This window comes from Morone saxatilis, unplaced genomic scaffold (genome assembly GCF_004916995.1).
Source record: "Morone saxatilis isolate NCDOM2014 unplaced genomic scaffold, NCSU_SB_2.0 Contig19, whole genome shotgun sequence".
NCBI classification, from domain to species: Eukaryota; Metazoa; Chordata; class Actinopteri; family Moronidae; genus Morone; species Morone saxatilis.
In genome coordinates, this window is record NW_023339751.1 from 23,910,881 (window position 1) to 23,924,968 (window position 14,088).

At 40.9% G+C, this 14,088-nt stretch overlaps 1 protein-coding gene across 1 annotated transcript in view; it reads left to right on the forward strand.

The window, feature by feature from the left end:
- Positions 1 to 14,088, forward strand: part of kif11 (kinesin family member 11) — a 26,006-nt gene extending 11,918 nt beyond the window's left edge. Inside the window, exons 3-27 of the mRNA XM_035663882.1 lie at positions 1,511 to 1,640; positions 2,200 to 2,297; positions 2,447 to 2,525; positions 2,651 to 2,836; positions 3,166 to 3,290; positions 3,423 to 3,513; positions 3,769 to 3,914; positions 4,347 to 4,443; positions 4,604 to 4,699; positions 4,915 to 5,003; positions 5,507 to 5,594; positions 6,288 to 6,361; positions 7,080 to 7,194; positions 7,660 to 7,731; positions 8,842 to 8,977; positions 9,431 to 9,603; positions 10,202 to 10,327; positions 10,420 to 10,575; positions 11,349 to 11,488; positions 11,693 to 11,853; positions 11,950 to 12,068; positions 12,198 to 12,420; positions 12,552 to 12,727; positions 13,014 to 13,124; positions 13,802 to 14,088. Of these exons, the coding sequence (XP_035519775.1) occupies positions 1,511 to 1,640; positions 2,200 to 2,297; positions 2,447 to 2,525; positions 2,651 to 2,836; positions 3,166 to 3,290; positions 3,423 to 3,513; positions 3,769 to 3,914; positions 4,347 to 4,443; positions 4,604 to 4,699; positions 4,915 to 5,003; positions 5,507 to 5,594; positions 6,288 to 6,361; positions 7,080 to 7,194; positions 7,660 to 7,731; positions 8,842 to 8,977; positions 9,431 to 9,603; positions 10,202 to 10,327; positions 10,420 to 10,575; positions 11,349 to 11,488; positions 11,693 to 11,853; positions 11,950 to 12,068; positions 12,198 to 12,420; positions 12,552 to 12,727; positions 13,014 to 13,124; positions 13,802 to 13,915 (3,121 nt within the window). The 3' untranslated portion in view covers positions 13,916 to 14,088. The remainder of the gene's footprint in view (positions 1 to 1,510; positions 1,641 to 2,199; positions 2,298 to 2,446; positions 2,526 to 2,650; positions 2,837 to 3,165; positions 3,291 to 3,422; positions 3,514 to 3,768; positions 3,915 to 4,346; positions 4,444 to 4,603; positions 4,700 to 4,914; positions 5,004 to 5,506; positions 5,595 to 6,287; positions 6,362 to 7,079; positions 7,195 to 7,659; positions 7,732 to 8,841; positions 8,978 to 9,430; positions 9,604 to 10,201; positions 10,328 to 10,419; positions 10,576 to 11,348; positions 11,489 to 11,692; positions 11,854 to 11,949; positions 12,069 to 12,197; positions 12,421 to 12,551; positions 12,728 to 13,013; positions 13,125 to 13,801) is intronic.

Genomic DNA, 14,088 nt, shown 5'->3' on the forward strand with positions numbered 1-14,088 from the left:
GGTAGAGCGGTTTTGGGGAAAAGATTTGTTACGCCTGTGAAATAAAACCGGCATGGAACCAATACAGATTTTCCATCATATTTTACACACTTTTTTGCCAGTATGGACGTGAATTTGGTCTTAAATTAATTGTGTTCCAACATATACTTTTTTTTTTGTATATTCTCTGCCTGAAATGCATTAGAAAATGCATCTGTCTTTCTGTCCCAGACACTCTTTCAAAACCGAGAAGGCTGTTTAACAACACTTACTGCTTTTTAAAAGTATTTACAGAATCGACAAAGAATCTTCAGATCATCTGGATCAAAAACATTTTGTCTGCTGCGCAGATAAATGCAAAGTAACATTCCTATAGAGAAATATAATAAGAACACGTGTTATTTTGTTTAGCACCAATTCATAACAAAAGTTATCTCAGACCGTAAAAATTATTTACAGAGACCCAACAGTTACCACTGTTTACCATCTTTGTTTAGATTAGCACAGAAAAGTTGGGTTAAAAATCTCTATTATCCACATTATTAGTCTTTGATAAATTCTGGGAATACCTTCAGAGCAGTGGTATGTGTTGTTAAAAGAGCTTAACGGTTTCTCAAAGACCATCTGGGATTTATCTTTCATAAAAACAACTCTTGGTGGAATGATAATACATGAGACATAAACTGTGGATTCATTATTTGATCTTTAAGGAAAGCTTTTAGGATTAAATCTTTAATCCCAGCTGTCTGAGCACTGTTTGTGGGTTTAAATCAAAGACTGAGAGACTGACGTCTGACAGCAACCAGGGCTCTAGTGTAGTGTCTAGAGATGGGAATCGCAAACTGGTATCCATTGGAACCGTATGCCACCGAGTATTTCAATTCCTCTCATCAATGCCAAATGTTCTTCTGACAATGACAGTGATTATGATGTTCAACTCATGTGTCCACTACTGGAAACTTGCAACAGAAGCGATCAGAGTGGAGGAAACCGTCCAAAGCGAGGCTCTTTTGTACACTGTGTTCAGACTCTGATAATAGAACCCTTGCTTAATGCTGAAAACCTTTCCCCACCTCGTTTTCTACACAAACAAATGATCAGGAATCAATAAGGGAATGACAACGTATCAGGCCAATGAGCAGCATGCATGATGGCCTCGGTATCAGTAAAATCTTCATAAATCCCCATTTCTAATACAGTCACATGGGCATGATGTGCTGAGGTCAAAGATGTTGAACGGCTATAAAATGTTGTAAAACAGTTGGACAGCAGTTAATAGTGTGGAGTAAAAGAGTGATACAGCTTTGCATCACAGTATCTTTGATTCTTTTTCAATGTGTTTTAAATGTTTTTCAAGAGAGGGTATTGTGATGGTTACTGTATTGCTTATTGTATGCTTTTACCTGTGTTTGATCATTTAATCACTATCATTAATTCATACTTCCCCATTATTAGTTGGTGAAAATGAAACTGCCCTGCAGATGGTGGTGTTCAGAGAGTCACATCTGTCTCTCCTGCGTTTTGATTTCAGGCCCTTTAACACAATGGAGCGCAAGTCTTCCCATGGGGTTATCGACTGCGATCCAAACAGGAAGGAGGTGATGGTGAAGACAGGAGGGATGAACGACAAGGCGTCACGAAAGACCTACACTTTTGATATGGTGAGTGGATGCAGACGTGCCCTTTTTGTCTTTGTACACTTCAGTTGTGTGGTATTTGCTCCTGTGGAGAATCCTTGTGGTGTTACTACAGTGTGCTTAACATTCAAGTAGCTCTTCTCAGTTTGGTTGGCACTGATGTCACCTTTAACAGTTAAAATGACAAATGTTGCTGATGGCAGGTCAAATCAGCTGTCACTAAGGATACGTTCACACTGCAAGATGTAACAATCACATGAAATCTGATATGATTGTTCGCACTGAGGTCGCATTCCAAACCTACTGACAGAACAAAGTTAAACTTGTCTGTTGTTTGGTTAAACTGCTCTGTTTCACATCAACTTCAGCACAGAAAAAAACATATTCCAGTGCGTCAGATACATATTTATTCAATATTTAGGTACGTATCGGATCATGGACACTAACCACGTGATAGTGCTGCTCCTCTGTCACTCCAAATGATTAATATACGTTTCTGAATTTATTTAAGTCCACCTGAAGTTAATTGGCTCTGTCATATTTTGTTATTTCATTATTTTAAATGCAATTCTTTTTTCCACAGGTATTTGGTCCAGCTGCCAAGCAGATTGACGTGTACAGGAGCGTCGTCTGCCCAATTCTGGATGAAGTCATCATGGGATACAACTGCACTGTTTTTGCGTAAGTGCTCTGCAGCTGCCAGACTGATTCTTCACTAAACGGATATCTTTGGTTACTACTCTGCGCTGTACTGTAATAATGTGTGTAATGAACATGAAATAAAAACTGTTCATTAACGACTGCCTTCCCTTCCCGGCTGTGTTTTTCAGCTACGGTCAGACTGGAACAGGAAAGACGTTCACCATGGAGGGAGAGAGGAGTCCAGACGAGCAGTTCACCTGGGAGGAGGTGAGTTTAAATCACTCAGTTATGCTCCTTTTGTTTTTTGTCAGGACCGATACTGCATAATCAAATCTGCTCTGAGACAGTGTATAGCAGAAAACTGACTACTTCCTGTGTTTGCGTGTTTTTAGGACCCTTTGGCTGGCATCATCCCCAGAACGCTGCACCAGATCTTTGAGAAGCTTTCAGAGAACGGCACAGAGTTCTCAGTCAAAGTCTCCCTGCTGGAGATCTACAACGAGGAGCTGTTCGACCTGCTCAGCCCCACCGAGGACGTCAACGAGCGGCTGCAGCTCTTCGACGACCCACGCAACAAGGTGACTCTCGGACTGGCTTGTCCCAACGAAAAAGACTAAATATCTTCTGAAAGTATACTGCTGTTCTTGCTCCCTCGGTGTAGCATTTGCCTAATTAAACTGTGAGTTTGCTGTATTACTTCTGCCCTTTTTTTAAAGGAAAACATTTGCTTTTCTTTAATACACTTTGACCAAATGTTAAACTATTCCTTTAATGTAGCACAGTAGGTTGTTTGAGTGCTGGAAGGGAGCGGAACTTGATCAGATTCATAAAGATTAATTCAAATGTTCCCTATTCAGTTCTTATAATCCTGCGTTGTTTGTCTTCTGTGACATCTGTTCTGTTGCAGCGAGGTGTGGTGGTGAAAGGTCTGGAGGAGGTGACGGTTCACAACAAAGATGAAGTTTATCAGATCCTGGAGAGGGGATCAGCCAAGAGGAGGACGGCCTCCACGCTCATGAACGCCTATTCTAGGTAAAGTGTCCACAAATCCGGATGATTTCTGAGCTGCTGGAGTCACAGGAACAGACATTGCGACCTTTGCTGGTTCATTCACAACTTTCACACTTAGCGTTCTGTTTGTTTCCCTCCTGTGTCTCTGTGTAGTCGCTCCCACTCTGTGTTCTCAGTCACCATTCACATGAAGGAAATCACTCTGGATGGAGAGGAGCTTGTGAAGATTGGCAAACTCAATCTGGTAATAATCCTTCATATTGAATATCAGAGATTTTATACTGGAAGACCAGAAGTAGTAGGAACTTTTCAATTAGCCATAACCCCAATCTTTTATTCGTAGTATTTCTCTAGCATTAATTGTTAGGCCAAAATAAGGTAATTATAAGCTGTTAGTAATGTATATTTTAATTGACAGTTCCAAAGAAAAGTCTCTATTTTCCATTTACAAAATCGATTGCAGAACAATTAGAAAAACAGCGTAAACTTCCCTCTCTAGGTGGATCTCGCTGGCAGTGAGAACATTGGGCGTTCAGGTGCCGTGGACAAGCGAGCTCGCGAGGCGGGAAACATCAACCAGTCTCTGCTAACACTGGGCAGAGTGATCACCGCTCTGGTGGAGAAAAGGCCTCACGTTCCCTACAGGTAGAGTCACGATTCAATTGGTGGTTGTATTCTGGCATGTGGCGTGAAGTCATTCTCTTTTTTTTTTTTCCCCTTAATACAAGTCAAACAATAGATTAAGACCTGGTTATCTTATTAAAAGCCTGGGGTGTATTACAGAAATAATTTGTAAATATAAATGTATTACAGACATTTTGCGATATCTATTTTCTTAAGAATTTATATGTGACGGTCAAAACCACTCTTTTATGTGTCCGTAAAGTATGACGTTACAGCCATCAGCTGGTTAGCTTGGCATAAAGACTGGAAATGGCTAGCTTGGCTCTATCCAAAGGTAACAAGATTCACTTACCAGCCCCTCTGAAGCTCTAAAGCATCGGCCAGTGCATCGTACTGGATGACTCATGGGTCTAGCTCCAATTACTACTTAAATTATGTGTTCTCTTCCCACAGAGAGTCTAAGCTGACCAGAATCCTACAGGACTCTCTGGGAGGACGAACAAAAACCTCCATCATCGCCACCGTCTCGCCTTCCTCCAGCAACCTGGAAGTACGTTGGGTTGTCTGTAAATACATGCTCATGTTGCTTTTTTAAAGATAAAGTTTGTATGTTTTCCTTGTTAATTGATAATTAAGCAAGTAAGAGCTTGTACAGGTTTAGTGCTCCTCTGATTTGGTGAATGGTTGTGATTTTCTCTCCGTGTGTGCAGGAGACTCTGAGCACGCTGGAGTACGCCAGCAGAGCCAAGAACATCATGAACAAACCTGAGGTTAACCAGAAACTCACCAAGAGGACGCTCATTAAGGTAGATGAGTTTGATCAGGCACAAACTTTAGTCTCACTCTGGGGTAAATTCTAAGGTTTTTTTCAGTGCAGCTCATCAAGTTTGATATCAGACATAAAGGGAAGAGGCAAGTTACTTACTGCCTCTCAGAAAATGTATTTGATTCAAACCGTGAAGTCAAACAACACATTCACATCAACATCTTAATGGAAAATGTTGCGTTTCTGTCCACTCAGGAATACACAGAGGAGATCGAGCGTCTGAAGCGCGACCTGGCCGCTACCCGAGACAAGAACGGAGTTTATCTGTCTGCAGAGAACTACGAGTAGGTCACATGAATGAATATCTATTTATTATTACTTATATCTATTTGTATAACTGGGCATCATCAACCATAAAACACCTGGTACATCACCAAAACAATGTAAAAACTAGAGTTTTGTGGGTCTAGCTCTAATAAGGACTTAATGCCAGTTCTTTCCTAATGGATTTGGTGTTTCAACTGGTTGACAATTTGTCTGGGAACTAGAAAGTAAAACTGCAGCTACTGACTTATTTTCATTATCAATTCACCCATTAACACCGTCAACTCTCAGTCAAGCATTACACACACATTTATTAGTTTACAGTGTAGAAAACATTGGAAATCTTTACGTTTTTGTGTTTTTTTTTTTGTTTTTTTTTTATTATAATAATTTAATAAATTACACACAAAATGTGCAAAAGTAAAAGATGCACATTAAAGCTTGATGCACCTTGTTGTGTGTAACTGATATGTACTCTCTGTGCATGTGTGCGTGTGTGTGTGTGTGTGTGTGTGTGTGTCAGGAGTATGATGAGTCAGATCACCTCTCGCGAGGAGAATATAGTGGAGTACACGGACCGGATCGCCGCCATGGAGGAGGAGCTCAAGAAGGTACGTGATTGTTCAGACTGAAACACGTTGGTTACAATGTAGAATTAAGATATAACTTAAAGTTTACACTAGAGTGGCATAGATTAGTTGATTGATTAATTGATTAGTCAATTAATAAAAAAACAAACATTTTATAGGCTACTAGATTAAGAGAAAATAATTCTTTGTTGTAGTGGTAATTTACAGCTTTGAGGAATTTCGTATCAGCTGTTGTCATGGTGGAGCTTTTAGAAAGATGAGAGAGACTAATGATATCAGAGCCAAAAGGTACTCTATTTACACCAAGGTTGTTTCCATCTGACAAACACCCTTTACATTTATTATAACACTAGCCAGGTTTAGAAGAAGTTCAGTAACAGAAAATCGGCCAAAGAAAAAAGGAATTTATGCATGTTTCCATCTACTATAAAGAAGTGCTGTGAGATAAACAGCAGGTGGCAGTAGTGCCAGAACTTTGCAGAAGAAGACATAACAATAATGTAGTTAAAATAGCTCCAGTCAGAGCTCAAATGATGGAAAATTATGGAAATATGAGAATTATGTTTTATGTATTTCTGAGAGGATCTGCCACTACTTTTAGTCTCCAATGACGAATAATGGCTCTGTATACAATTTACTGCCAGCAAGCCCAGTACCAGCATCTCTAAACAAAAGAAATGGGCACTGGATGTCCTCACGTGTTCCTCTCTGCAGGTGACTGAGCTGTTTGTGGACAGTAAGACCAGACTAGAGCAGTGTACTGTAGATCTGGATGAGAAGCAGCAGAGGTGAGTGATTGTTCTTATACAACATGTAACACATGACCTAAGCAGATGAATGCCATTGGGTGTTTAAAGCATAGAAAACCATTCTTTTCATTCTTTAAGTACTATTACCACCCTGTAAAAGTCCTGCATTCAAAAGCTTACTGAATTAAACTATTAACTTAGTATTACCAGCAAGATGTATTTAAACTGTGAAAAGTATATGTAGTCAATGTGCAGTGAAAAGGTCCCTGTCAGTGTTTTACTATTTATTTAATGTTTTTGGATCAATATTACTGCTGCATGCTCATATACCATAAGATCATCATATGTTTGTAGTGTGGCTGTCCTGTGAGAATAATTTATCCCTAAAAAGTCAGAAAAACGTCCTGATTTCAGCTGTGATGATGCATTTCCAGCTAATCTGTGTTGCTAAATCCTATTCCGAGGGGTTTCTAAATAGTTTATTTATTTTATGTAAGTAGAAGAGTTTTCTCAACCCATAAAGGAACACTTCAGCCTTCATTTGGACACTGGACAGGAAGAACATGAAAAACTGTAATCTGAAAAGTAACTAAATCTGTCAGAGAAATGTAGTGGTGTAAAAAGTATGTTTGCTTCTGATGTGTAGTGGAGTAAAAGTATAAAGTTGCATACAATGAAATGAATTAAAGTGCCAGTAACTGGTATTTAAGTACAGTAAATGTAAGTTTAGTCATATTTCCACCACTGTTATTTTCAGGCTGGAGGTGACGAGCCAAGACCTGCAGCAGACCAAACACAAGCTGAGTCAGGAGGAGTTCATCTGCTCGGAGCTCGCCTCAGTCCAGGAAACCCTCTACAGCACCGCAGGACAGGTACACACTGGTCTACTGAAGCTGACACATGACGCTTCAATATATGTGATGGAAGTCGTGTTCCTAAATGTGTTTAACCGTATTTAGATGTTTAGCTAGTTTGTTTGGTACCGTGTTTGGTTGTCATTTGCTTTTTCTGTTTGTTCCTCTTTTTTTTTCTCTTCTTTTTCTTCATGTACTTTCCATACTATAAATAATCTCTTCTGATGCACCATCTTGTTTGTAACTTCCTGTTTTCTGCCATTTTTGACCTAACTTCCTATTTCAGAAAAGATTTTTATCCTGTTATCACTCAGATGTTTAAAAATAAGACAGATATATAGAAGTCATTGTGTGCAGCACCATTGATACAACATATCCCTTTTAATTATTTCTTTATTCATTATATATTATATAATGAATGAATAATACTTGGTGCACGTTTCTGACAACTTTACATTTCTGTCCTTGCGTTTCCTCCTCTAGCTGCTGAGTACAGTGGATGTCAGCACCAGTGACGTGTCGGGTCTCCACGCCAAGCTGGACAGGAAGAAAAAGGTCACTTTTCAAACGTACACACATTCACTGTCAAGTGAAAACCATTTATCTCCCAATTTTCTGATTTTTGGTATCTTAGGTGAACTGAAGTAATAACAGTTGAGAAACGTCTCCTGCTTACTAAGCTGACTTTAGTTAAATTGAATTAAAGGTTACACAATTCACCTGTCCCTGGATGTCGCACTAGAGCACCAGCATTTTAGACGTAAGCTGAGTAAGAGAGTGAGACCCCATTCTCTGCTCAGGACTAAAGTTTGAAGTTTTGGAGATGCATGTTTTTCACAGAACAGTGAAGAAGCTCTGATGTTCACATGCTCACACTTTATTTGACGAATAAATCAAACAAACTGTTTGATTTAACAAAGTGACAGACTGAGTTTAGGCTCTCAGCAGGCCTGGTATAATGTGACACTCAGGATCTGATGCAATGTGTTTCAACAAGTCAGTACCTGTGTATCTCACACTTAATGTGGTTGAAATGAATCCACTGGAGCTCTGAGTTGAATGCTGAAAAAACAAATTGATTTTCCTTTTAATAATTCTGTTGATTCTTTCTACGACAACTGATTAATCTTTTATCAATAAGAAATGTCATAAAACTGTGACAGAGCTCATTACAAGTTCAAAGAGCCAGCAACGAACTCTTCAGATGTTGTTTGTCGAAGATATTCAACCTAAATTTTAAGAACTGAGAATCATTGTTCACAACTTGTGAATCAGAAAATAATGAATGTTTGACAATTTCCTCTTTTATAAATGAAAACCCAATGAAACACACCTGCTTTAATCTGTGCTTCTGCAGCCTCACTTGGTATCATAAGCTTACTAATGTTACATTTGACACAGATATTACTGAATAACTGACATCACTGAGTTGGATTGGATCAGAATTTCCCAGGGTGTCTGCAGGGTCTTAAAAAGTCTTCGATCCAATAATCTTTATTTTAGGCATTAAAATGTATGAAGTTAATGTCACTTGTATAAAGTTTCTATATATGTATATGTATGTATGTGTGTATATATGTATGCATGTATGTCATCAAAATTGTTTCAGATTTCTTTCTGTAGTTCTAAACATGGATGACAACAAACACTTGACTTAAATTGCAGGTAGAGCAGCACAACACGGAGATCCAGCAGAGCTTTGCTCAGCGGATGGATGGAGCGTTCAGCAACATGGAGCACTGCGTTCAGCAGCAAGGAACCAAACACCAAGACATGCTGAGCAGCTACTCGCAGGCCATCGGTAAGAGCAGTGAGCCCCGGTGCTCATGAGTCTTAGCAGTATTACCAGCAGAGGAAAGATGACAGGGTCATTCAATCTAAAGGGTTCTTCCTTTTGAAGAGCAGCAGTTTGATCAGTAGTTGGTAAATGACCCCTCACAACGTTCATCTGAGCTCACCTTAAAGGTTCCATATGTGAGATTCTGAAGCATTTTTATTGAATATAACTTGAGAAATTAAACTTTCCCAGACCAAATTGCTGTTGCCTTCCTCACAAAATAAAAGGATTTTTCGAGCAGCAGTACTTTACCAGAACAGCTTGGTGATGGCTGTTGGACAGAACAGTAAAGTGTCCCATTCATTCAGGATGTAGCTTTTCTCAGAAATTCTCTAACACTTGGTTTTAAATTTTATTTATGGATAAGTAAAAACATCTGACCTTCTAATTGTCTGTCTGTCCTTTTTTCCTGAACAGATGGTTTGCTCGTTAGGAACGAGGCAGCGCTAAAGGGAGCTCTGGCCACTGTGGAGTCCTTCACTGGCGGAGTCGGGCAGCTGGTCGCCGAGGGCGTCAGTCGCTGCCAGGACAGAGTGCAGCAACAGGAGGGGCTGTGTCTGCAGGACAAGGAGAGCCTGCTGCAGCTGTTGGTAAGGACGGGCCAACCTCGATGGCCGCTTAATAGACAAGACGAAGAGTTTGGAAGGCTGATATATTTGGTTTGCTGTCTGGTGGATCTGTGTATCTATTAATTTGGCTATTAGAATCTGTATAATAGAATCAGTTGTCCTCAGACTTTAAAGCAGCAGTGTGTGATTCTGGGCCACAGCACTTCACCTCCTCCCACCATCAATGTGGTGACACTGTTCAAGATGGTTTCCAGTTAGACACAAGTCAAAACATGCAATGTCAAAAACGCAGCAAACTTTCCACACCTGGCATTACTGTTGAGATGAGTCAAGTGGTTACACTATGACTGTGGGATCATGGGATTTTGCTGTGATTTCATTGCAATAAACGCATACTTCCTCAGGTCCACGAGACAACAAGCAAACAACTTTTAAAATGCCTATTAGCTGCAGCTAGCTGACTAGCATGCTAATTTCAGTAGATACCGTATCGGATACAGATCATTTTTAGTTTTCTTTGATAAACTAGAATTCTGGCCATATGACACACATTGCTCCGTTAAGTATTATTGTAAAACACATCTGACAGCTTTCTTTGACTTTGTGTGTCTGAATGCAGGAAGAGCATCGACAGGACATGGAGGAGGTCCTGGTGGCTCGGACTCTGATGGGCCTGTCGGCTGTCAAGGAGCTCAATGACAGCCTGAGAGCCACAGTGGAGACGCAGCGAGCTCTGGCCGGCAAGGTCGGTCCGCATTGGTGTTCTGTCTTCCTACACGCACCTGTGCTAAACCTCCTTTTATCATCCTTATCATTGCCATTGTCTCTTCCTCTCAGGTGGAGGCGATGAAGGAGGTGGGTGTTTTCTTCAGCGGGTTGGTTCAGGAGCTGGCCGTGCTGCGGGAGGCCGCCGTGCAGGGTCTGAGCTCACTGCAGACTGAACATGACAAGCTGGAGGATGAGATCAGACAAGCGCAGGAGAGACACCAGACGGTAAGAAATTTAAACAAATGAAGCAGCTTTTTTACCACCAGATCTTTTATCCCCTTAAAAATAAACTGAAAACTAGAAACCGTTCAGCTGAGAAAGTCATGAGTTTAGAATTCTGCAGTAAGACATTTCTTTATCTGTGTGGAGGCCATCATCCTCTGCTGACTCTCTTTCAGTCTAGTTTTAAAGAAAGAAGATACTAGTATAATATGAAACTACAAGAACGGCTTCTTATCTGAGCACTGGTCAGAGCACACAAGGCAAACTCACTGTAGAAAGAGAGCTGGCTGTACTTGAATATTCCTGCGTACTGCGGTGAATAAACTGTATTGGAATTGCATAAATTGGGTGTAACTGGAAAGCTGACAGTCATGGGGATTCTATGAGCCTAACTGAATACATGTGTGATGATGTCAGCCCCTAGAAGCCATTTCATTGTAGTGACTCATTTTTTTGAAACGTGACCTCATTGTATAAAATGGCATTCAGAGGATGTGTGGCTTTCCTAGCTACATTGACAATAAGAGGTTGTGAGTAATGACTGGAACAGTTTTTGATACCAAATCACAGCATGAATTGATTTTTTTATTTTATTTTTTTTTTTAAATCAATTTTCAAGTGGTCAAACATTATTAAATTGTACACCAATCTATTTAACAAAATGGTATTACCCAAAATGGGCTGCTATAAATATTTTCACTCCCTTACTTATAAAAGGCCAGCCTTCTCGGTCGCAGACGTGTTTCTCATCATCATTATGTGTTTCCTCCTGTCAGGGTATGAAGCAGACCATTCAGTGTCTGCAGGACCAGCTCAACCTGCTGGCCATGGAGGCCCAGAAGGACTATACCGATCTGCACTCTGCCTCCAAATCTCTGCAGAAACCTCTACAGATCCTGCAGGAGAACATCAGCAGGTGAGTCACACTGAGGTTTTCCTTTTACTTCCAGAGCTACAAACACAAATCAAAGTTGGGGTCAAACATCGTAATTCCCTGCTCCAAAATCTAAAAAAGGAATTGCAAGTTTTGTTTTTGCTCTTTTTTGTGCTCATGTTAAAAAATGATCAACCACTAAAAGTGTGTGAGATTCATTTCTTTCACATTGTCCCCATCTTGCAGTGGTTGCAGTACAGTGGAGCGTCGGGCCTCGGCCCAGGTGGAGATCCTCTCCTCCACCTCCTCCTCTCTGGCCTCCTCTCTGCGTCTGAATGCTGACGAGAGCCAGCAGACGCTGGAAGAGATGACAGGCTGCTGCTCCCACCTCCACAGCTCTGTGTCCGGTACCAAACTCATCATTTCTTCTGTTATCATTGAGACCTTAAAGCTGCATACATTCACTGTACTTCAGTGTTGATGCTGACGATTTGTGACTGCAGGTCTGGTGGAGCGTGACCTCCAATGGAGCTCCAGAGCCAGGGAGCATGCAGAGACGCAAACCCAGCAACACCTGTCCCTAATGGGGATGATTTCTACTGAAGCTCAGACCCTCCATCAGGTAAAAAAAATACCCTCTGCATGTTTGTCTTTATAGTTTTATTTGTACTTGAAGGTTTTCGGGCTTTATGGTTGAGGTTTCACTGGATCATAACAAACTGCAGCTTTAATCCTTCATCTTTTTTTCAAGAACGTGGAGATGCACTGCACTGAACAGCTCCGAACAGCCAGGGTGGAGCTGACCAGTCGGCACGAGGAAGTGAAGCAGGCTCTGATTGGTGTGCAGGACCAGACCTCCCTGGATCGGAATGTCCTGGAACAACAGCAGGCTGAGCTGCAGGACCATGTGGAGACTAGCCAACAGCTTGTCCACGGCTTCCTGCAGGAAGAGCTGCAGCAGGATGTTCCCACCGGTATGTGATTTAACCTAGGTGTCTTTTCTGGTTGAGTACTCCACTTTTGTTTTTGTTGTGGTACGTATCGTGTCTTGTCTTCAAGTCCTTCACCTGTCCAGGTCATAAACCAGCTCCGTTGTTGCCTTCAGGTACGACCCCTCAGCGTCGGGAGTTTGTGTATCCCAGGCAGCTGATAAAGTCGCGGAGCCGCTGTGAGCTGCTGGAGAGCCTGAAGAGGCAACATGAGCAGCTGCAAGCCGCCATGGAGGAGGAGGAGGAGGAGGAGCTGGAGGAGGACGATGACAAACACAGCCAGGTTGACCACGTATGTTTACTTGTATTTTCTATTTCGTCACTTGTGTCTATAATATGACACTGCCTATTGTTGGAAAAGGGACGCTGCCTCCAGTAACCAAGTTCACATAACCATTATATTATTACCGTTCTATTGTTTACTGTTTATTTATTACACTGTCACTTGAGCTGAACTCAAACAATGGCACCTGCTGGCTGGAATATTGTTAGCTTGCTGATTTTCATTTACATTTTTTTTTCTTGTATTTGTATCATATCTGCTCCATTTTCACTTTGTTCCTCTTTATTGTGTCTAGGACTCTCTGGAGGATGAGCTGAGTACTTGTAATGAAAGCTTAGCCACAGAGCCGTCCTTCATCGACGAGAACCTCGTCTTCAACGAGAGCAAACGCGTTCCCTTCTTCAAGGTGAGCAAAAATATTGAATGTGATTTTTTAATTAAAGGTTTAAAAATATCTGGAAGCTTTACATGGGGAGGGGTAGTAATTGACCTTGTGTTTTGCTAACAATAGCTAACTTAACATTTAACTATATATGTTGCTTTTATCTTTTTTTATCATAATAAATATTTGGTCGTCTGAATGTAGATGAGCCAAAGTTATTATAGTTAACTAAACAACATTTTTATTAACTTAAATAAAAAACTAATGAAAAATACAAAGCTCTGAGATGAGCCTAGCAAATAGCATATTTAAGTACACTAAAGTACAGAAAGTTGACTGAGGTTCTGACCGACGCTTTCTCACCTGTTATTGCACAGAACAAAAAGGGGGCGGGACTGTCAATCAGGCCAGTGGGGTCCGCCACTGTAGTTTAGCCTGAGCAGATACAATGTAGATTTGAGGCCAGGTCGTGCTGCAGAGTATCTGCTCTGTGCTCGGATGAGAGCAGGTGTTAAAGTCAGCTTAAAGACTGTCGGGTCAGAGTAGATTTATGACGACAGCCTGATACCTCCTGCGGGTCCCGGTTCTGGGTCAAACCCTCATTTACCAGGAATACTGGGCTTCCATAGGAGTGCTCAGCCAAACTTTTACTGTGTATGAATTAAAAACAATTCTATATTCTTGTCATTCCTCTTTTCCAGCAAAAGAAGGGCGGTAAGAAGGAGTCAAAGATCCCTGCCAGGTCAAAAGCATCAGAAAACGAAGCTGCGTTGACGCCTCAGAAATCCAGACTGCCACTCCGCTGTCAGAACTAAAAAAGTTTATTTAACAGTTTAAACTATGTTATTACTGTCTCACATACTTTTAATCATTTTGTCTTCTAAATGTTAGAAAGTTGTCTCATGAACTTTCACTTGTCTTAGTATCAGAAGTGTCTCGACATTTTCAAGTTGCTTGTAAAATTAAAGAGATTTATACTTGTTTTATA